General features: G+C 35.1%; 2 protein-coding genes across 3 annotated transcripts; both read right to left on the bottom strand.

The window, feature by feature from the left end:
- Nucleotides 1–33: 33 nt before the first annotated feature.
- On the bottom strand, nt 34–8,164 carry LOC101890277 (uncharacterized). Its single transcript, XM_059126367.1, has 7 exons — nt 7,647–8,164; nt 1,200–1,323; nt 977–1,144; nt 754–906; nt 561–684; nt 314–487; nt 34–240 (listed from the first exon to the last, which is right to left on the bottom strand). Exons 1-7 carry the CDS (start codon nt 7,977–7,979, stop codon nt 159–161), a joined length of 1,158 nt encoding a protein of 385 aa, XP_058982350.1. The 5' UTR covers nt 7,980–8,164; the 3' UTR covers nt 34–158.
- Nucleotides 8,165–11,380: 3,216 nt separating this feature from the next.
- Nucleotides 11,381–22,004, bottom strand: LOC105262457 (G-protein coupled receptor Mth2). 2 transcript variants are annotated; one of them, XM_059126376.1, is made up of 7 exons: nt 21,617–22,004; nt 20,067–20,199; nt 19,806–20,000; nt 12,099–12,290; nt 11,900–12,038; nt 11,650–11,835; nt 11,381–11,595 (listed from the first exon to the last, which is right to left on the bottom strand). In XM_059126376.1, the coding sequence occupies exons 1-7, from the start codon at nt 21,944–21,946 to the stop codon at nt 11,544–11,546; spliced, it is 1,227 nt and encodes a 408-aa protein (XP_058982359.1). In that variant the 5' UTR covers nt 21,947–22,004; the 3' UTR covers nt 11,381–11,543. The 2 variants fall into 2 exon arrangements, with proteins under 2 accessions (XP_058982359.1, XP_058982358.1); XM_059126375.1 differs by having other exon boundaries at nt 11,381–11,585.
- Between the last annotated feature and the right edge of the window lie 528 nt (nt 22,005–22,532).

Raw genomic sequence — 22,532 nt, 5'->3', positions numbered from 1 at the left:
TCCTTGTTGGTTTTTATTAAAACACAGTTTTAGGAGATTCATATTTTAATTTAAATTGGCAGTTTACTTTCGTAATCTAACTAGAATATTCAATTGTCGAGATGTTTACACTTCGGTTGTGTATTGAGATTTCTTTCATGCTATATATTTTATTTAGTTTATATGGTAGAGCCCTGGCTATACAACTCTTCCTGTGTCGTACAATATCCTTCAACAGGATGTGCATCGGGCGAGCTTTGACTGCAATTTTGGTAAAGAAATTTTATTAAATTAATAATGGTAAAAAAATATAAGTCATTTGTATCCAACTCACCTGCTCTGTTTACCGCATAATTTGTCATATCCATCAAAGAACCAAAAGATAAGTGGACCCTCCATAATCAAATAAATATAGAATGTCACAGTTAGAGGGATATTCCTATAATGAACTGGCCACAGCAGTAGCATAATCCAGGGTAAAATTATTAAGTAGAAGGATTTAAAGAAACTATGAAAAATAAAATAAAAAAATTTTGCCTTGCCTTAAACAATTCACATTTGAAATTAAATTTCCATCTTACCTTTTGCACAGGACTTTCATATGCCCGCGAAGTTGATAGAGGCTATGTGCAAAGATGCAACAAGCTATTGCTAGCACAAGCACAATAACCATACGTGAGGGCCAAGTGTCCAAGGGAAATCGATCTATAATTGGAAAATATATACCTTTTTATGGAAAATCACAAGTTTGATATAACTTCCAACGAAAAATACCGCTTAGGATCCACGATGACAATCCAGTGACAACAGCGCCACCAATAATTAAAAATCTGGCGCTACTGAAACTGAAGTTAGTAGACAACGTCGTCAAGCCATGGTAAAGCAAGCACCAACGTGTCACAATGAAGAAAAACCAAACATAGCAAACTGCAAAAAATAAAAGAAATGTCAACACAGAAATTTCTAAATATTAACCAATGCCATGTAGAAATCCTACCCATTTCAGTGCATCTGAAACGCAGAGCTAACATTGCCAATGTATGCGCCAGGATCCATGCCACCAAATAGCAGACGGCTGCCTTTGGACTAGTTATATGTTGCTCATATTTGCTGAAGGCATGGATTAAAAATGTCAATATCAAAACAATTGTTGAAAATCCAATGCCTAAAAAAGTGGTATGAATTTAGTGTCGATTTTTTTTTTTCAAAGTCCATCTCACCATAAATATACGAATCAAAAATGAAATTGTAGTACTCGTCAACCAGATCACAATCCACAGTGGCAACGATGTATTTCTCAAGTTCCTTGTGGTAATACGGTGTGTAACAATGTTCCGAGTCATTCTAAAACAAAACGTACAAAAGAGAAGGGTGGGTATTAATATTTATAATTACGAGGACGTAAAAAAGAAATGAAATATTTGGAATTAACTCCGAATGCACTCATTTCAAAATTTGAGGGCCTTAAAACCATAGAAAAACAAGTAAAAAAGCTGTAAGATCGGCCAGGCCGAACCTTGAATACCCTCCACCATTAGGAACGAATTTGGCAATTTTCAAAAATAAAAACCGTTAAAAATACGACGAAATGCGAAACTTGAAAAAAAAACGGTGAATAATGTCGTTATAGGAAGGTACCGTTGTATGAGGACTATACAGATATGTGGATCTGCACAGATAATTTTCTGTCTTAGACTATAGTATTCGTTACGAACTTCAAATACAAAATTTGAAACAACTCCGGTAAATAGTGTCGCTTAAATCATCAAAATACCGAATATCGGGAGGTTCTAATGTATGAGAGCTATACGAAGACGTTAACCCGCACTGACAATTTTCTGTCACAGGCTGTAGTATCCGTTACGAACTCCAAATACAAAATTTGAAACAACTCCGGTAAACAATGTCGCTAAAATCATAAAAATACCGAATATCGGGAGGTTCCGTTGCATGAGAGCTATACGAAGACGTGGATCTGCACTCAAAATTTTCTTTCACAGGCTGTAGTATCCGCTACGAACTTCAAATACCAAATTTTAAACAATTCCGGTGAATAATGTCGCTAAAAACATCGAAATACGGAATATCGGGAGGTACCGTTGTATGAGGGCTATACGAAAACGTGGATATGCACTCACAATTTTCTTTCACAGGCTGTAGTATCCGTTACGAACTTCAAATACAAAATTTGAAACAACTCCGGTAAACAATGTCGCTAAAAACATCGAAATACGGAATATCGGCAGGTTCCGTTGCATGAGAGCCATACGAAGACGTGGATCTGCACTCACAATTTTCTTTCACAGGCTGTAGTATCCGTTACGAACTTCAAATACCAAATTTGAAAGAATTCCGGTGAATAATGTCGCTAAAAACATCGAAATACCGAATATCGGGAGGTTCCGTTGCATTAGAGCTATACGAAGACGTTAACCCGCACAGACAATTTTCTGTCATAGGCTGTAGTATCCGTTACGAACTTCAAATACAAAATTTGAAACAACTCCGGTAAACAATGTCGCTAAAATCATCAAAATACCGAATATCGGGAGGTACCGTTGTATGAGGGCTATACGAAGACGTGGATCTGCACTCAAAATTTTCTTTCACAGGCTGTAGTATCCGTTACGAACTTCAAATACCAAATTTTAAACAATTCCGGTGAATAACGTCGCTAAAAACATCGAAATACGGAATATCGGGAGGATCCGTTGCATGAGAGCTATACGAAGACGTTAACCCGCACTGACACTTTTCTGTCACAGGCTGTAGTATCCGTTACGAACTTCAAATACAAAATTTGAAACAACTCCGGTAAATAATGTCGCTAAAATCATCAAAATACCGAATATCGGGAGGTACCGTTATATGGCGGCTATACCAAAACGTGAACCGATATATCTCATTTTCAATACCAACCATCCTAGACATAATACAAAGTGACCCAATGTATCCCATCTTCACATCAGACCTTGGGTTAATAAAAATATTATGATGTGTTTAATTTGAAGAGAACCGGCTGCTTATTTCGGATTTTATTATCGTTTTGGTCATTCGAAACTTTCACCCTTTGTGGGGGAGGTACCAAAAGGAATGGACCGATATTTAACATCTTTATAACAGATCTTGTGTTGATGGAACTACTGAGATGTGCCAAGACTGAATGGAATTGGATGTTAAGTTGGCGTTTTATGATTTATTCAAAATTTTAACCCTTTGTGGAGGAGGTACCATAATGAGTGAGCCGATATATTCCATCTTCACACCAGACCTTGTTTTAATAAAAATATTGTGACGTGTGTAATTTGAACATAATCGGACACTTACATCACATTTTATTATTTATTTTACAGTTATAATTAATCACAATGTTTATCCTTTGTGGGGGAGGTACTGGATGGAGTGGGCGGATATTATCCATTTTCGCACATGACCTAGCACTAATTCAAATATTAGGATGGAGCAAAATCAGATTATCCTATCTCTTTCTGTGCTGTAAATTATTTTCATTGAAAATGTTGACATTTTGTGGGGGAGGTACCAGAAGGACGGACGGACATCGCTAGATCGACTCCAAATGTCCAAAGAGAACTAGGGTCTAAAACCGTTATTATACGGCCAAAACGTGCCTCATTGAAATAACGGTTTTAAACCCTAGGTCTCTTTTGACAAATCCGTTTCAGGACATTTGGAGTCGATTTAGCGATGTCCGTCCCTCTGTCTGGCTGGTGCGCGCGATAACTCTCAAAGGAGTATTCGATTTGGTCCAAACTTTGTACATCATAATATTATTATCACACTTAGATCGAGTTCGGAGATACGCAATATCGGTCCATACCTCCCCCACAAAAGGTCAAAATTTTGAGAAAAAAAATTACTACACAGAAAGAAAAAAGATGATGATATGGGATCAATGCTTTTGGTATCTCCCTTACAAAGAGTAAAAGTTTTGAATAACCAAAACGATTATAAAATCCGGAATAAGCATCTGGTTCTCTTCATATTTCACACATTCCATTATTTCTACTGTTACTAAATCTGATGTCAAGATGGGGTATATCGGTCCACTCTTTCTAATACATCCCCCAGAAAGGGTCAAAATTTTGAATATCCATGAAGCTCAAAAAACGCGAAATCAACATCCTATTCCATTCAGATTTGGTACATCTCAATATTTCCATCAAAAAAAGATCTCTTATAGAGATGGTAGAGATCGGATCATTTCTTCTGGTTCCTCCCCAAATAGTGTACAAGATTTGAAATACAAAAGGCTGAAAGAAAGAGAAATAAACATCCAACTCCCTTCAAAATTCACTCATACAAACATTTTGGCTAACACAAGATCTGTTGTGAATCTGTGAACCCCTTCTGGTACCTCACCTACAAAGGGTAACAATTTGCAATACTTATATCTTGCGAAACAATTCCTTACAAATTGATATATCTAAATATTTCTCTCAACCAAAAACCTGAAATGAATATGGAAATTATGATTTCGCATAAAATTGGAAATAAAGATTCGATTTTCTTATAATTTTGCCCATTCCAATATTGTAATCTGTATTAGAAATGAAGATGGCATACTTCGGTCGACTATATCTGGTTTTTCTAAAAATTATCACATATCTCATATAAAGTAAAGAAGGTAACCAATATAGTCCAAATCTAGCACGTCGCAATATTTATATCATATTTATCCCATTCCTTCGGAACCTACTCCATATAGGATCTTCAATTAGAATAATCGTAACAGAAGTCAAAATATATTTAAATAATCGAATATTGGTTGAGGGTATACATCGGTCGGCAAAACCGACTTATATTTATACCCTACAACACTATGTGTTGGGGGTATTATAAGTTTGATTGGGCCAGAATTTATGTAACACCTCGAAATATTGGTTTCCTACACAGGAAAGTATGTATGGATCTTCCTAGCTCGCCGAGCTGAGTCGATTTAGCTATGCATGTCCGTCCGTACGTCTGTCCGTCTGTCCATGTTAATTTGTAATCACGCTACAGGTCGATATTATGGCCCGATCCTTACGAAATTTTGCACGAAGGTGGGGTTAGGGTCAGAATAGAAGCCTATTTCTTTTGGAGATGATCGCATAATATTTAGGGGTTGAAATGGACCAAATACTGAAAAAATGTTGGATTTTCCAGTAGATATTATAGACCAATCGATGCGGAATTTCGCATGTAGCTAGAGTTAAGGGCGGGGAAGGAGCCTACCAATTTGGGTGGTCATCGGATAATATTTAGCGGGTAAAATAGACCATATCTTTTGTGATGAAAAAATTCAAAATTTTTCATTAAAACGCGAATATTTTAAATCCCGTCGAAATCACAAAGCCATGACAAGGTTACTTCTGACCTTTACATTGATGTTAACATCCAACAAATCGGATATATAGCAAAATATGTGCGATACATATGTCTATCAAAGAAGATATGCTTATATGTCGAGAACAGCTGAATTTCGACAGTTCTCATTAATTCAGAATGGCCTCTTGGCAGGAAAGAAAAAACGTCTAAAAAATCGCATAAAAATATCTCTCTAAAGATGAAAAAATTGATTTTGTAACATTTTCTCATATTTTTTCCATTTTGTCATATTTTTGGCATATTTTCATTTTGAATTAAACATTTGGTAATATTTCTACAGCTAACAAAACTAAGTAGTTTGGATATCAGGATATCATATACAGATCGCATTTATGGCCCGATCCTTATGAAATTTTGCATGGTGATAAGATGAGTGTCAGAATAGAAGCCTACTCTTTTTGGAGATAATCGCCATATATTTAGGGGTTGAAATGAACAAAAAAAAAACTGCAAAATTGTCAGCAGGTCGTAATTATCGCCCGATCCTCACGCACATTTGAATGGGGGTTACCGCACATTGCAAAAGCCATCCAAAAATATTCAATGTGTGAAATAGTTTACCAACTTTTGTAGACAAAATACGAAAATGTCAATTCCAGTGACTTTTTGGAGAATTCACAAATACAGGAAAGACGCACTTCTGACTATTTCGTTAAGGTTGATTTCGTTGAAGAATATAGTCAAATGTCTGTATCTCATATAGATGCGTTTCAGTCAAAAACCAATAGTAATTGTTAATCTTTTGCCACTTCTGAGAGATAATAGGTCTTTGGGAAATATTGTTTCCAGATCTAGGAAGACCATTTACGTGCAATATCTACCAATAAATTGGAAATGAGCAAATTAGTTTAAGTTCCTATTATTCGAAAATTAGAGAACGAAACCTGATTGTTTTCTTTTATTATTCGTCACAATATCTTGTGGAATTCTTTCGAGTATCTCGCCTATATAAACTGTACGGTTTATTATAGTGTTGTAGGGTATTCAACGGTCGGCCCGCTCGACTGTAGCCTTTGCTTACTTGTTATACCCTACACCACAAGGTGGTCAGGGTATTATGTCTTTGTGCATTTGTTTGTAACAGGCAAAAGGAAACGAGATAGACCCATAGTTCCTTTTGATGATCTGCATAGAATCACTTTCTGAGTTGATTTATGCATGTCAGTCCGTCTGTCCGTCCGTCTGTCCATGTATTCTTGTGAACAAAATGCAGGTCGCATTTATTATCCGATTGAGATGAAATTTTCCAAACAACATTTGTTTGGCCCAAGGTTGAACCCTATTGAAATTGGAGATAATCGGTAAAAATTTAGATATAGCTTCCATATATATCTTCGTCCGATTTGCCTTTTATTGTAATATCAGCCCGAATAGTATGGAATTTTGCACATACAACCAAATTAGGCCTGAAAATAAGTATGCCAAATTTTATCGAAATCGGTTCAGATATAGCTATAGCTCCCATACATATTGTTCATCCGATTTGTTATTTTTGTCCTCCGCAGCCGTAATATGCACTCTGTAACAACAAAATTTGGGGAAATATATCAAATGCAGCTCAGAAATATCTTTGCTAAATTTTATCGAGATCGGTTCAGATTTGGATATAGCTTCTATATATAACTTCGTCCGATTTACCATTTATTGTGCACCAAACGTCTAATATTTGTCCGAATGGGATGGAATTTGGCACATACGACCGAATTTAGTCTAGAAGGTAGTATGCCAAATTTGGTGAAGATCGGTTCAAATATAGTTATAGCTCCCATATATATTGTTCATCCGATTTATTGTATTTGTTACCCACAGCCGTAATATGCACTCCGTAACAACGATATTCAGGGAAATATATGAAATAAAGCTCAGAAATATCTTTGCCAAATTTTATCGAGATCGGTTCAGATTTGGATATAGTTCCCATATATATTTTTATCCGATTTCAAATTAATTTCGCACCAAATGGGCAATACAAGTCCGAATGTAAAAGATACAAATGCTTCGGCATATTTAGTCCTTTGAATTTTAAATTATAATTATAATCATAGCGTGTATGATTGAATTCTCCCATAAAAACTTTTAATTATTAAGTGGAGCTCAACTAAATTAGCAAAGTGGTGTAGGGTATCATAAAATCGGCCCCGCCCGACTTTAGGACTTTCTTTACTGGTTTTTAACTTATTTTTAAAGTAACACATTTGTTGTAGCATAGTGTAATTTATACTTGCTCGTATTTGAATGGGTTTTTGGTTGTGGTCGTTGTTGTTTTACGTTTTACTTACGCTATATTCGAAAAATTTAAAGTAAAACGGTGTGCTACACTGCACCATTTCCACGCCAAAGCTGAGATCGTGTAAGAGATTCACTTTGGTCTCGTTGCCATCCGACCAAAAGTTTGATACCTCCCAGACGGTTAGCGGAATGCCATCCGCTATCGTTTGACACTGATGCGTCGATTCATTGTACAGAGCATTGAGCGGACAACATAAACGTATCGAGAGACGCTCCCCGGCGTTTTCAACAGAAACGTGTAATTCACTCGCTTGTGTTGCCTTGAAATGACAAACTAAGAAGAGAGGAAATGAAAGCCACGGCAAAGCTGTAAGACTACACATTTTGTTTTCTACAGCTACAGCTTGATAATCAGTATTGTATTTATTTTTTTTTAATATTTTTTTCGTTACGCGTTAACGCGTTTCATTTGATTTCACTTGATGTGAGAAACGGTTGGAGCTATGTCTTGAGTTCCTCACTTTGACACTGTTTTGTTTAGACTAACATTTTGGATTTGGACAAAAAAAAAACTGATATTTTTGTAGCAAAACGATAACCAACGGAGCTGCTGCTGTCAACCTCAACCAAAAGTGGATTATATTATTATGTTTATATTTGGACATAGAGGTCTGTGCGTGTGTGTGTGAGCGTCTCTGCTTTTGTGTAGTTTTTATCTACAAACTGAAAAAGCAAAACAAAAACCAAAACGTGAGCTATACACTCACTTACAACAAATACAAATATTAGGGTGAGTCACAACAAAATTTAGAGTTAAAGAAAAAATGCGTCACAATTTGTTTAGCAGAAAATATTATCACTCTGAATTCACGCCGCTAGATTTAGGTAAATTTAATTTAGGCTGTTGTCGACATAATGTATTCGGACTGATATAGTCCACTGGTCACATTCGTATTCGGTTTAAAGGAATTGGAATGATTTTATTCGGTTGATTGTTGTCGGCTCAATTATATTCGGGTTGATTTAGTTGACTTGATGATAGCCAGTTCAATGTTATTCGGGGGTGCTGGGCTCTTTGTATTCGGACTGATTTCGTCGGATTGATGTTTTACGACTTGGTAGTAACGAACTTGTCGGGTTCAAATTGTCAAATCTATAAAGCAGATACTGATCGTCAGTAATAGGAATGAGGTAGTTTATGGGGTGGGCAGTTTTTACAACGTTTTGACATTTTGTGTGAAAGGTACGAAAAACAGTGCATCGATAACACTCATTTTCCTACATGATTTAAACGTGATGCAAATACTACAATTTATGTACAGGGTGAGATAAAAAGCTCCAACAAAGTCGAACGCCATAATTATACCCTACACCACAAGGTAGTCAGGGTATTATGTCTTTGTGCATTTGTTTGTAACAGACAGAAGGAAACGAGATAGACCCATAGTTCCTTTTGATTATCTGCATAGAATCACATTCTGAGTCGATTTATGCATGTCCGTCTGTCCGTCCGTCCATGCGTCTGTCCGTCTGTCCATGTATTTTTGTAAACAAAGTACAGGTCGCATTTATTGCTCGATAGATGAAATTTTGCACAAAACAGTTGTTTGGCCCAAGGACGAACCCTATTGAAATTGGTGAGAATCGGTCAAAATTTAGATATAGCTCCCATATATATCTTCGTCCGATTTGCTTTTATTGTGCACCAAACGTGTAATATCAGCACGAATTGTATGGAATTTTGCATATACACCCAAATTAGGCCTGAAAATATGTATGCCAAATTTGATCGAAATCGGTACAGATATAGCTATAGCTCCCATAAATATTGTTCATCCGATTTGTTATTTCTGTCCACCGCCGCTGTAATTTGCACTATGCAACAACAATATTTGGGGAAATATATCAAATACAGCTCAGAAATACATTTGCTAAATTTTATCGAGATCGGTTCAGATTTGGATATAGCTCCCATATAAAACTTCGTCGGATTTACCTTTGATTGTGCATCAAACGTCTAATATTTGTCCAAATGGGATGGAATTTGGCACTTACGACCGAATTCAGTCTAGAAGCTAGTATGTCAAATTTGGTGAAGATCGGTTCAGATATAGCTATAGTTTTCATATATATTATTCATCCGATTTGTTATAGTTATTACCCACAACCGTAATATGCACTCCGTAACAACGATATTCAGGGAAATATATCAAATAAAGCTCAGAAATATTTTTGCCAAATTTTATCGAGATCGGTTCAGATTTGGATATAGCTCCCATATATATCTTTATCCGATTTCAAATTAATTGTGCACCAAATGGGCAATACAATTCCGAATTTAAAAGATACAAATGCTTCGGCATATTTAGTCCTTTGAACTTTAAATTATAATTATAATCATAGCGTGTATGATTGAATTCTCCCATAAAAACTTTTAATTGTTATGTGGAGCTCTACTTAATTAGCAAAGTGGTGTAGGGTATCATAAAGTCGGCCCCGCCCGACTTTAAGGCTTTCTTTACTGGTTTTTACATTGTCTTTTTTTTAATTTTATTGAATGAAACCAAAAAAAAAAATGTCGGAAATACCATCAAATTTTAGAATAAGTTTAGATTTGTTCGAATTGGTTACCTTTGGCACGAATTATGGCCTTCAAACGGCCAATGATACCGTCACACGCTGCCCGAATGTTGCTCTGCGGTATTTTGGCCCATTTCCGGCGAAGCGCTTGCTTGAGGTGATCCACTCTTTGGTATTTTCTAGTGCCAACCTTGCTTTCCAATATAGTTCAGACACAATAGTCCAACGGATTGGTATCCGGAGATTTTGGTGGCCATTGTGTGCTGGAAATGAAGCGAGGAACCTCAGTTTGTAACCATTCTTGGGTGGCGCTTGCGTAGTGCGACGATGTTGAGTCCTGTTGGAATGTCCAAGGTATTCGGCCAAAATGTTTGCGTGCCCAAGGCTTTAATGCACCCTCCAGAATATTTTCGCTATAATATTCGGCACTTCTTCTGATGCCGCGGTCGATTAATACGAGCAGAGACCGACCATCGGCTGTTATGGCGGCCCACACCTTCACCATGGCCGGCGCTTGAGTTCTGGTGGGCAACCGAAGGTGCACATATTCGGCTGATCTCTTTGGCAAGTAAACACGATCATTTTGTTTGTTTACAAACAGCTGGACAACGAATGTTTTCTCATCGGTCCGATCTCTACCATCCCTATAACAGATCTTGTGTTAATGGAAATATTGTGATGTACCAGGTCCGAATGGAATCGAATGCTAATTTCGCATTTTGTGAGCTTTATGGATATTTAAAATTTTGACCCTTTGTGAGGGAGTTGCCAGTAGGAGTTGACTGATACAGATCTTGTGTTAGTAGAAATAATGTAATGTGTGAGATATGAAGAGAATCGGATGCTTATTTCGGATTTTATAATCGTTTTGGTTATTCAAAACTAGGGTCTAAAACCAGTATTTCGGCACGTTTTGTCCGTATCAAATATATATATATATATATATATATATATATATATATATATATATATATATATATATATATATATTCCCCCTCTATCCATATGGCTGCGGGTATAAAAACGGCCAAAAGATGCATTCTGTGGCTCGCTTGAGGGTTAATACTTTTGGCCAAAATACTTAGTTTACTCTTCAACAAAATTATTCACCTGTCAATCCGACGAAAAAAAGGGTATAGTTAGCTATTCTAAATAAGTTTACTAGCAAAATTGGTTTATTTACCGTTAAAAATACTTAACCAATTCGTAAATTTGTCGGATAATTTAAGATCAATACTAAATAAAAACTAAAGGTCTGCAGTCTTCTGGATACACTTTCCTATAAATATTGAACACAATACACTCTCTAACGATAATAATATTAAAAACATTTTTATAATTGTTAAAGTCATGGCATCGAGGATCCATCATCCGTTGTTGTGCTGGGATGTACATATTTGTGCCAAAATCTGTAAAAAACTAAGTAAATTTAATTTGCTTTCGAAACTGAAGTGTTTTCACTGAATACTCTACCTATTCTTTAACATATTCCAAACATTCTTCTTCAACACAAATAATTTGAAAATCAGCGGAGCTTCGATGGACAGAAATATATATTTGGAAATCATGAAGTACGCCAGGTTATTCAGATATAACAATACAACGAACAATGAGCGCGGTATGCCCATCATAAAGAATAGACTCAAAATTATTTTGATGCTAAAAGCCAATGAACATATAATCAATAAAGTGGGAAAAAATATTGATAGAGGTTTTGTCTTACGTTTCCGTTACAAGATTTGCATCTTTTCTCATAGTTGCCGCCTTATAACGCGTTGCACATATTTTGTAGGTTAGGAAGATAAATGTAATAAAATTCTGCAACAGAATCAGGGCAACGGGGCCCGACGACCAAAAGCTACCTGTTTAATAATTATGCTCTTCTGTATTTTTGTAATATTTGTAAATCTGCAATAACTTACTCAGTGTCAAATAATACAGTAGATAAAACACAATTGGTACAGTCCAAACATATATGGCATAGATCAGGTAACGTTTCTTATCGTTATGGGGATTATTTTCAACACGAACCTTTTTAAAGGTAATCCATATTTCAAAACCAATCACGTTCATGGAGAGAAATGTTGACATAAAGAAATATGACGAGATAAAACCTGGAAAGAAACAGTGTAGGATAAAATGAAAATATCTCGCAGTCTTCGTTAAGTTGAGACAGATCTTATAGCTACAGTCATCAGAAAAAAAAACAGTAAAGAAAGTCTAAATGTCGGGCGGGCCGAACTTTTTTTATACCCTCCACCATTTGGAAGAAACTTGAAAATTTTCGAGAAAAATTCCGTCGAAAAATATCGCTCTAATGAAAACCGTTATATGGAGACTATTCGAAGATGTGGTAGTAAGTAAGTTCTGAACTTCAAATACGAAATTTGAAACAATTTCGGTGAACAATGTAGCAAAAATCATGAAATATCTGGGGGATCCGTTATATGGGCGCTATGCAAAAAAGGGAACATATTCTCTTCTAGGGCATAAAGTACTCTGAATTAACCCCTTGTGTGAATTTAAAGACAATTCTATTGAAAACTGTGGCTTAACTCATTAAAATACCGAAAATCGAAGGGGTACCGTTGTATGGGGGCTATACGATATCGTGGACCTATATAAACAATTCTTTTCGGGAGGGTAAAGTACCCAGAAAAACTCCTTGTGTGGATTTTCAGACAGTTCCATTGAAAAATGTGGCTAAAATCATCAAAATACCAAATATCGGGGGGTACCGTTATATGGGGGCTATACGATATCGTGGACCTATATAGACAATTCCGTTTCAGGGGTAAAGTGCTCACAAAGAACTACTTGTGTGGATTTTAAGACAATTCCGATGAAAAATGTGGCTAACATCATCAAAATACCGAATATCGGGGGGTACAGTTATATGGGGGATATACGATATCGTAGACCTATATAGACAATTCTTTTTGAAGGGGTAAAATGTCCACAAGGGACTCCTTTTGTGGAATTTCAGACAATTCCATTGAAAAATGTGGATAAAATCATCAAAATACCGAATACCGAGGAGTACCGTTATATGGGGGCTATACGATATTGTGGACCTATATAGATAATTCTCTGCCGAGGTATAAAGTACCCACAAGGAACTCCTTGTGTGGATTTTCAGACAATTCCGATGAAAAATTTGGGTAAAATAATCAAAATACCGAATATCGGGGGTACCGTTATATGGGGGATATACGATATCGTGGACCTATATAGACAATTCTTTTTTAAGGGGTAAAATGTACACAAGGGACTCCTTTTGTGGAATTTCAGACAATTCCATTGAAAAATGTGGCTAAAATCATCAAAATACCAAATATCGGGGGGTACCGTTATATATGGGTTATACGATATCTTGGACCTAAATAAACAATTCTCTTCAAGAGGGTAAAGTACTCGGAATAAACTGCTTGTGTGGATTTTAAGACAATTCCATCGAAAAATGTGACGAAAATCATCAAAATATCGAATATCGGGGGGTAGGTTATATGGAGGCTAAACGATATCGTCGGCGAAATAGCCCATCTTCGAACTTGACCTGCCTGCACACAAAAGACTGATCTCTGCAAAATTTTAGATTTCTATCTTTATTCGTTTTGACTTAAGCGTGATTACAACAGACGCTAAACTCAATCAAAATACCGAACATCGCGGGGGGGTACCGTTATATGGGGGCTATACGATGTCTTGGACCTATATAAACAATTCTTTCCCGGAGGTTGAAGGACTAAATCGTCTTAGAATTTTTCGCCGATCAATCTTCTTCTATATCTATAAAAGAGGGAAATGTTTGTATGTTTGTTTGTTTGTAATTTATGGACTCGAAAACCGCTGAATAGATTTTCCTGAAAATTTCCATATATACTGCAACATCGCCTGAAAGTAACATAGGCTATATACATTTTTGAATTTCCACTTGGAACTGGAGATATAGCATCAGAATCGGAGGTACCTCCCAAAAATTTAGATTTTATATGCACATATCTATTGATTGGTTGAAGATACAATCTCCAAATTTGGAATACGTAATGGAATTTGGAACTAAAATAAGTTTGCCTAATTATATTGTAATCGGTTCAGATTTGGATATAGCTCCCATATATATTTTCGACCGATTTCGTTCATTTGATGCCTCAAACACAATATGAATGTTCGATTCCAATGAAATTTGGAATGTGTGACGGGATTTAATCCGAAAATAAATTTGTCAAATTATATTGAAATCGGTTCAGATTTGGATATAGCTCCCATATATATTTTCGGCCGATTTCAAGCATTTGATGCACCAAACATGCTATGTATCCCCAATTTCAATAAAATTTGAAACGTTTGATAGATTTTATCTAAAAAATTGATTTCCCAAATTATATTGAAATCGGTTCAGATTTGGATATAGCTCCCATATACATTTTCGGCCGATTTCATGTATTTGGTGGACCAAACACGGCATGTATTTCCAATTGTAATGAAATTTAAAATAAGTAACGGAATTGGGAGCCAAAATGAATTTGTCAAATTAAATTGAAATCGGTTCAGATTTGGATATAGCTCCCATATATATTTTCGACCGATTTCATGTATTTGATGCACCAAACACGCTATGTATCTCTAATTTCAATGAAATTTGGAATGTGTAGCGGAAATTAAAACAAATATACATTTGCCAAATTATATTAAAATCGGTTCAGATTTGGATATAGCTCTCATATATATTTTCGACCGATTTCATGTATTTTATGCACCATAAACGATGTGTATGTTCGATTCCAAAGAAATTTGGAATATGTAACGGGATTTTGATTAGAAAATAAATTAGTCAAATTATATTAAAATCGGTTCAGATTTGGATATAGCTCCTATATATATTTTCCGCCGATTTCATGTATTTTATGCACAAAACACCAATTTTAATGAATTATGAAAGGTGTGGTTTAGGCTAACACTAAAAAACAACACAACAAATTAATTTGAAATTCGCTTATTACGGCGAAGTATGTTGCTATCTCGAATTCACTAATTGCGATAGAAAAACCACTCAACTTCAAAAAATTGCAGTTTCCTGCACGCTTGGTATTTGCTATGAAATAAATAAATTCAAAGGACAAACCCTTCGTGTATGCATGTCATGTTACTGATTTTGTAATGATTTTGTTTATTAACGCATTAAATTAGTGCAATATTTTTTTTTTTAAATTTTTAAATTTGTTTTTCTTTATCCAACATATATTCGTAAATAAAATTTTGAATGCATATAAAATCAAAAGGGGTAGCGAAGCGCACCGGGTTCAGCTAGTATACTATATACGAATATATATACTAAAAGGACTATTTCTATGAGTTACAAACGGAATGTCAAACTTCATATACCCTCCATACCATGTATACACAACAAAGAAAATCCCCATATGTATCAACAAGTCCGTCTGTCCATTTATTTTTATGAACAAAATGCAGGTCGCATTTTTTATCCGATTGATGTGATATTTTCCAAACAATATTTGTCTGGCCCAAGGACGAACCCTATTGGGGTTGGTGAGAATCGATTCAGATATATAGCTCCCATACATATGTTCTATGCGATTTGGGTTTTAAGTACTATGCATTCCACAACATTGATCTTGCCAGTGCCAGATATCGGATGCTCTCATATTTATCTTTATTCGATATCAGGTTTATTGTTTACCAAATGGCTAATATCAGCCCAAATTGACTGGCAATTGCGACTGAATTCATCCTAGAAACAATTACTTCACATTTGGTGAAAATTGGTTCAGATATAGCTTTGGCACCCATATACATATATTTCACCCGATTTGGCTTTTAAGTCCCTCACATGTGCAATATGCACTCCACAACAACGATATTTGATACCGGACATCAGAAGCTGCTCGAAAATACCTCTGCCAAATTTTTTCGATATCAGTTCAGATTTTTATGTAGCTTCGATATACACTGGTGGCCAAAACTAAGTCAACTGAAATTACAAGGAGAATGAATGCCCTGCAACTTTTTTAAAAATTAGTAAAATGAGAAAGTTTTTCTTGTTTTAAATTAGGTACTTCATTCACTTTTTAAAAACCTAAAACCAAAATTCATTTTTATATAAAAACTAATGTTTGGTAAAGTCAATTAACCCGATTTTGGCTTGGACAAAACAAAAGCAACTATGTTGTACACTCATATAACCGCTGCAATTTCAGTTGTTTTTACTGTGATATTTATCGCTTTTTGCTTCCTTCGACAATTTCGCTTGTCATAAATCCTTTTTGAGAAGTTTTTTACAACAGTATGTGTTTTTCTTTTCGTTTTTTTAATTCTGCCCAAAAAAAGTTTAAAAATGGCTAGAAGCAAATACAGTACCTGGATAAAACAGCAAATTATCAGTGACTATCAAAACAACATATCACAGAAAATAATTTCCGAGAAATATTTCATAAATATTTATGTGATTTTATAATTATTTCTGTATACTGAGTCGGTTTTTTGATACTGGATCAGTAGTAACAGTCTATAACGGATGAAGGCCGAGAAAAACTTCAGCCCGTACTGATCCACAAATTGTGAGGGAAATAAAAAACAACCATTTAAGAGTTCAACTGGATTGGCGAGAGAGCAATCATTGGATATAAGCGTAGATGAGTAGTGGCAGCTGGTCTGCATGCCCGTAAAAAACCATTTATATGTGAAAAAATCAAAAAGGCTTTCGGAAACGATAATATTAAGTGGAATCAAGCTCAATGGAAAAAACATTATTTCTGGGATGAGTCTACGTTTAATATTAAAGGCTCAGACATGAAAAATTTTACGGTGAGAAGACCAAAAAATGAAGGACTCAAGCCGCAGTGTTGCAAAGGTACAGTAAAGCATGAGGCAGGGTCAAAAATGGCGTGGCGCTGTTTTTCTTTCTATGGACTTGGGCCTATCCATAAAATAAAGGAAGTTGTGGATCGGTTTGTTTACAAAGATGTGTTGGACATCACGTTGTTCCCTTACGCTGAGTAAAATATTCGGCTGATTTGGGTGTTTTCCCAAACTTGTATCAAAACTTGTCAAATATTGGTTGCGGGAGTCAAAAATTGATGTTTTGTTATGGCCGGCACAATCACCTGATAATCAATCCATAGAAAACCTTTGGAGTATCGTAGATAGGAAAATCAAGCGAGATTCGGAAATAAATAAGCACAACATTTTCTAAAGAATTCGGGGTGCCTGGGAAAGCACACCCAAGGATCAAATTGAGCGTGCTATCAAAAATAATGGTTATGCTATCGACTACTAGCCAAAATTTAATTATTTTAAAATAAAAAAATCAAAAGTTGCTTTAGTTTTGACCAAGCAAAATTTGGGTCATTTTAGTTTTCCACACATTATTTTTCGTTCAAAATTATTTTTGTATTTTTATTTTTAGTTTCTTAAAAGTGAATTAAACCCCTCGTTTAAAACTGGAAAAATAATTACGATTTGTTTATTTTTGTAAAAGTTACAGGACATTTATCTTCTTTGCGATTTAAGTTGCTTCAGTTTTGGCCACCAGTGTACGTCTTCATCCGACTTTAAGAGAATTTTTATCCCAAATAAGATGTATTAAATAAATTACCACAGTTTATCAATATCAAGTTATAAATTGGTTGAATATTTTTTTTGAGATTTTAAGCACTATCCCACATATAACAAAATTACCTCCTTATGTCAACACTATTTTTCAGACTTGATTCTCTTATCAAATCACAAGATTCTTTCTCTATCCGTTTATATAATTCCAAATGTTACCAAATTTAGTGCACTTTAGTACTTCTGGTGTACATATTCTTAAAATTTCGAAAAACACTTTAGTTTGTTTATCCTATGCAACATCAAAGACTCTTACTCCAAAATTCAGATATTTTGCTCTATTTCTTCCCCAAGTACCACAGTTTATACTATTCAGTATTTCCGTACTTTTTAGTAGGTATTTCCAAGTTCCCCGCCATATATCAACCAATTTGCACAAAAGGTGATCCTAATTTCAAATTATAGACTTCCAACTCCAACTTTTCCAACCTTTTGCACTCTTGTAGTACTTATTTTCTATTTTCATGCTTCCAACTTAATTGGTTCATCCAAAAATTGAAATTGTACCAAATTTAGTGTCATTTAGTACACATAAGTACGAATTTCCAAAACCTCTTACATACCTCAGCCCTACAATGCAATAGTAATCTTAGTTCCAAATTTTAGGATTCCAACTCTATATTGGTTTTGGTCTCCCAAAATTGAAATTGTGGTAAATTTAGTATCATTTAGTACACATAAGTTAGAATTTTCCTAACTACTTACATTTCTAGAATTCAAGAGAAATCTTATTTCCAAGTTTCAGAATTTCAACTCTATCGGTCTTCCAAAATTTAAATTGTGCCATGTTTGGTAACATTTCGTACACATAAGTACAAATTTTCAAAACTACCTACATAACCCATTCCTACAGTGCAAAGTAATCTTATTTCCAATTTTAAAGATTTCAGTTCTATCTGTTCACCTAAATCCAAACTGTACAAAATTTAGTACCGTTCCTGTACATAATTACAAATTTTAAAAATTACGTCCATACCCCAATCCTACACCCTCTCAGTAATGTTAATTTCAAATTTAAGGCCTCTTGCTCCATTCGTTCCTCCAAATTCGAATTGTACCAAATTTAGTCCCGTTTAGTACTTTTCGTATTAATGAGTACACACTTCCATAACTTCCTCCTTACATCGACCCTACTTCTCAACCTTCATTTCCATTTCAAATTTTAAGTTTTTAGCTCTAACTGTTCACCTAATACGAAATCGCACCAAATGTAATACATTTTAGTACCTTTCGTACACTTATAGTGCGAATTTCCAAAATCCCTTTGGTACATCCATCACTCACTTCATTAGCGATCCTTATTCTAGATTAAAGAGTTAGTTCTACTGGTTCGTCAAATACAAAGAGTATCATATTTAGTACTTTTCGTACCGTTCTAGTACGAATTTCCAAAACCCAGCCTTATCTGACCTCTTCGGACCAAAAGTGACCCTCACCCAAAATTTCAAGATTCTAGCTTCAGCCGTTTCGTCTGGGCGTTGATGAATCATTAAGTCTCTTTTATTAATGTAGATATCAACCGCTGATTGGATAGATTTTTTCATATTCAACCGAATTTTTCCACTTGGAGAATCTCGCTCTTGTCGAAGTCATATCATGCACTATACAGCAATGTTTTTGGTACTAGAAGTACAAAAGCCTCTGTTAAATTTGTGGAAAATCGATTCAGAGTTGGATATACTTTCCAAATTGTGACTACTCTAAAGCCAAAATACGGATTCAAATAAGGTTCATGTCTACTATAAGGTTCAGATCTACTTCACATAATTCCCCAATATAAAACTAAATATCCATTGTGGTGTAGGGTATCATATAGCCGGCCCAGCCCGACTATTTATCTTTTCTTACTGGTTACTCGTTAGCTTTTCTTTCATTAGCTGTTAGATTTTCCCTGTAGTTATTTAAAACACTAAATTTAATTGCACAATGTAATCTACGGAGTTTTTCTTGTAATTATGGAAGCAATTTGAACTATGTCGCACACTTTTATTGGTACTTACCAATTCCAAATTTTAAATACTCCTTCCCCTCATAATTCCAAATGACTTCGTCACACGTTATCAACGATGTATGGCCGAAGACCAGGGATGTCAAATACCAAATGAATAGTTTCAAACGCATATTATTACGCAGCTCCCTGATGGTCAAATAGATGCAAATAGTTGTCAGCAGAAGTAGCACCGAAAACAACAAACCTACATTTTTCAATATATGTCCTTTAATTTTTTTAACATAATAATTGCAAAGTATGTACTACTTACCCACTATGATCACATATCGGGTATAGGTGTGCCAGGTATTCTCCTTGGCACAATTCAGGGGTACCATATCGAATTGATTTGTCGTCGAGTTATACTGAGCGCTAAAACAATAGTCGGGTATATTTATGGGGTCCTGAAAGAGATAAAAAACCTTTGATTAGAATTCTGAATAGAGAATCTGGAATTTTCCAGTTCCGCCTTATGTTTATATATAAACAAGTTAAAAAGCAGTAAATTCGACCGGGCCGAACTTTGAATACCCTCCACCATTTGGAACAAATTTGGAAATTTTCAAAAAATAAAATCCTTAAAAAAATCTGTTTAAATTTTAAAACTACCGAATATAGCCGTTATATTGGGGTCTATACGACGTGGACCTACATAGGCATTCTTTGTCATAAGCCATTACCATATTTAAATTCGAAACTTGAAACAAACGGTGAAGCTAAAATCATCAAAATATGGTATATAGGGAGGTACCGTTATATCGGACCTATGCGAAGGCCTGGACCTGTATAGACAATTTTCTGTCACAGACTGTAGTATCCAATACGAACGTCAAATACGACAAGTCAAACAATTTCGGTGGGTATTGTACCTTAAATCGTCAAAATACCGAATAGAGGGAGGTACTGATGTATGGGGCCTATACGAAGACCTGGACCTGTATAGACAATTTTCTGTCACAGACTGTAGTTCGCATTACGAACTCTAAATACGTAATTTGAAACAATTACGGTGAATAATGTCGCTAAAATCATGAAAATACCGAATATAGGGAGGTACCGTTATATGGGGCTATACGAAGACGTGGACCTGCACAGACAATTTTCTGTCTTAGGCTGTAGTATCCATTACGAACTTCAAATACCAAATTTGAAACAATTACGGTGAATAATGTCGCCAAAATCATCAAAATACCGAATATAGGGAGGTACCGTTATATGGGGCTATACAAAGACGTGGACCTGCACGGAAAATTTTCTGTCTTAGGCTGTAGTATCCATTACGAACTTCAAATACCAAATTTGAAACAATTTCGGTGAATAATGAATTTTAAATCATCAAAATACAGAATATAGGGAGGTATGGGGGCTATACGAAGACGTGGACCTGCAAAGACAATTTTCTGTTTTAGGCTGTAGTATCCATTTCGAACTTCAAATACCAAATTTGAAATAATACCGGTGAATAATGTCGCTAAAACCATCAAAATACCGAATATAGGGAGGTACCGTTATATGGGGGCTATATGAAAACGTGGAACTACATAGCCCATTTACGAATCTAACCTGTCTACTGAAAAAATAAACATGTGTGCAAAATTTTAGCCTTCTATCTCAATTCGTTCGAAAGATAGCGTGATTACAACAGACAGACAGACGGACATCGCTAAATCGACATAGAATTTTACGCTGATCAAGAATATATATACATTGTTGGGTCTGACATGAGTATTTGGAGGAGTTACAAACGGAATGACGAACTTAATATACCCTCCATTCTATGGTGGAGGGTATAACAAGTCATCACAATTCCGTCCCTCTTACCTGATACTTCTCCACTGTTTTTGATTTACGCCACGGCATATCCACATCCTCGGAACGTAAACACGGAACACTGACATCATGCCAAAATTTCATCAGCAGATTCATGTAACGGCGAATGCCATTGAAAACATTCAACTTAGTTTCCGTTGACAGACGACAATATTTCGATATCAGTTCACATTTCTGGACATTCACTTGATAGAAATCGCTTGAATTGCAACACGAGCGAACGCACAACGTTTCGTCCGCACGACACTTGTCTCTGGCGCATAATGCAAAGCGTAAGCAAATTATTGAAAATATTACAAAAATGGTTGAAAAATGTTTCATGTTTTTGTTTTTTAATTGCAACGTTTATCGCGTTTTAAACACTTCGACTATTCGTAGCAAACTGCAACGCATTTCATGTCCAATCATTATTCCGATGAGTAAGTAGTCACCCACCATTGAACAGTCGTGTGAACCACAAGAATGTTAAAAATATAATTTTATTATCTATGATAAAAAAGAAATATAAGAACCACACAAAAATAAAAATTCCCCGATTTTGAAAATTTTTTGAATTAAAAAATCCCCAAAGGACAACAATATATATATATATATATATATATGTATATATAAATATATATATATATATATATATATATATATATATATATATATATATATATATATATATATATATATATATATATATATATATATATATATATATATATATATATATATATATATATATTATGTAAGTTGAAATTTTTCCTAAAGATTTCTAAACTCACTAGTTTAACCCTAAAATGCGTCTTGAATTGGCATTTTACAATAATAAGAATAAAAATTCCCCGATTTTGAAATTTTTTTAATTAAAAAAATCCCCAAAGAACAATATATATATATATTTTTTTTTTTTTTTTTTTTT

This window comes from Musca domestica, unplaced genomic scaffold (assembly GCF_030504385.1).
Source record: "Musca domestica strain aabys unplaced genomic scaffold, Musca_domestica.polishedcontigs.V.1.1 38, whole genome shotgun sequence".
Lineage (NCBI taxonomy): Eukaryota > Metazoa > Arthropoda > Insecta > Diptera > Muscidae > Musca > Musca domestica.
The sequence above is the reverse complement of the archived record's forward strand: the minus strand, read 5'-3'. Positions and strand labels throughout refer to the sequence as shown.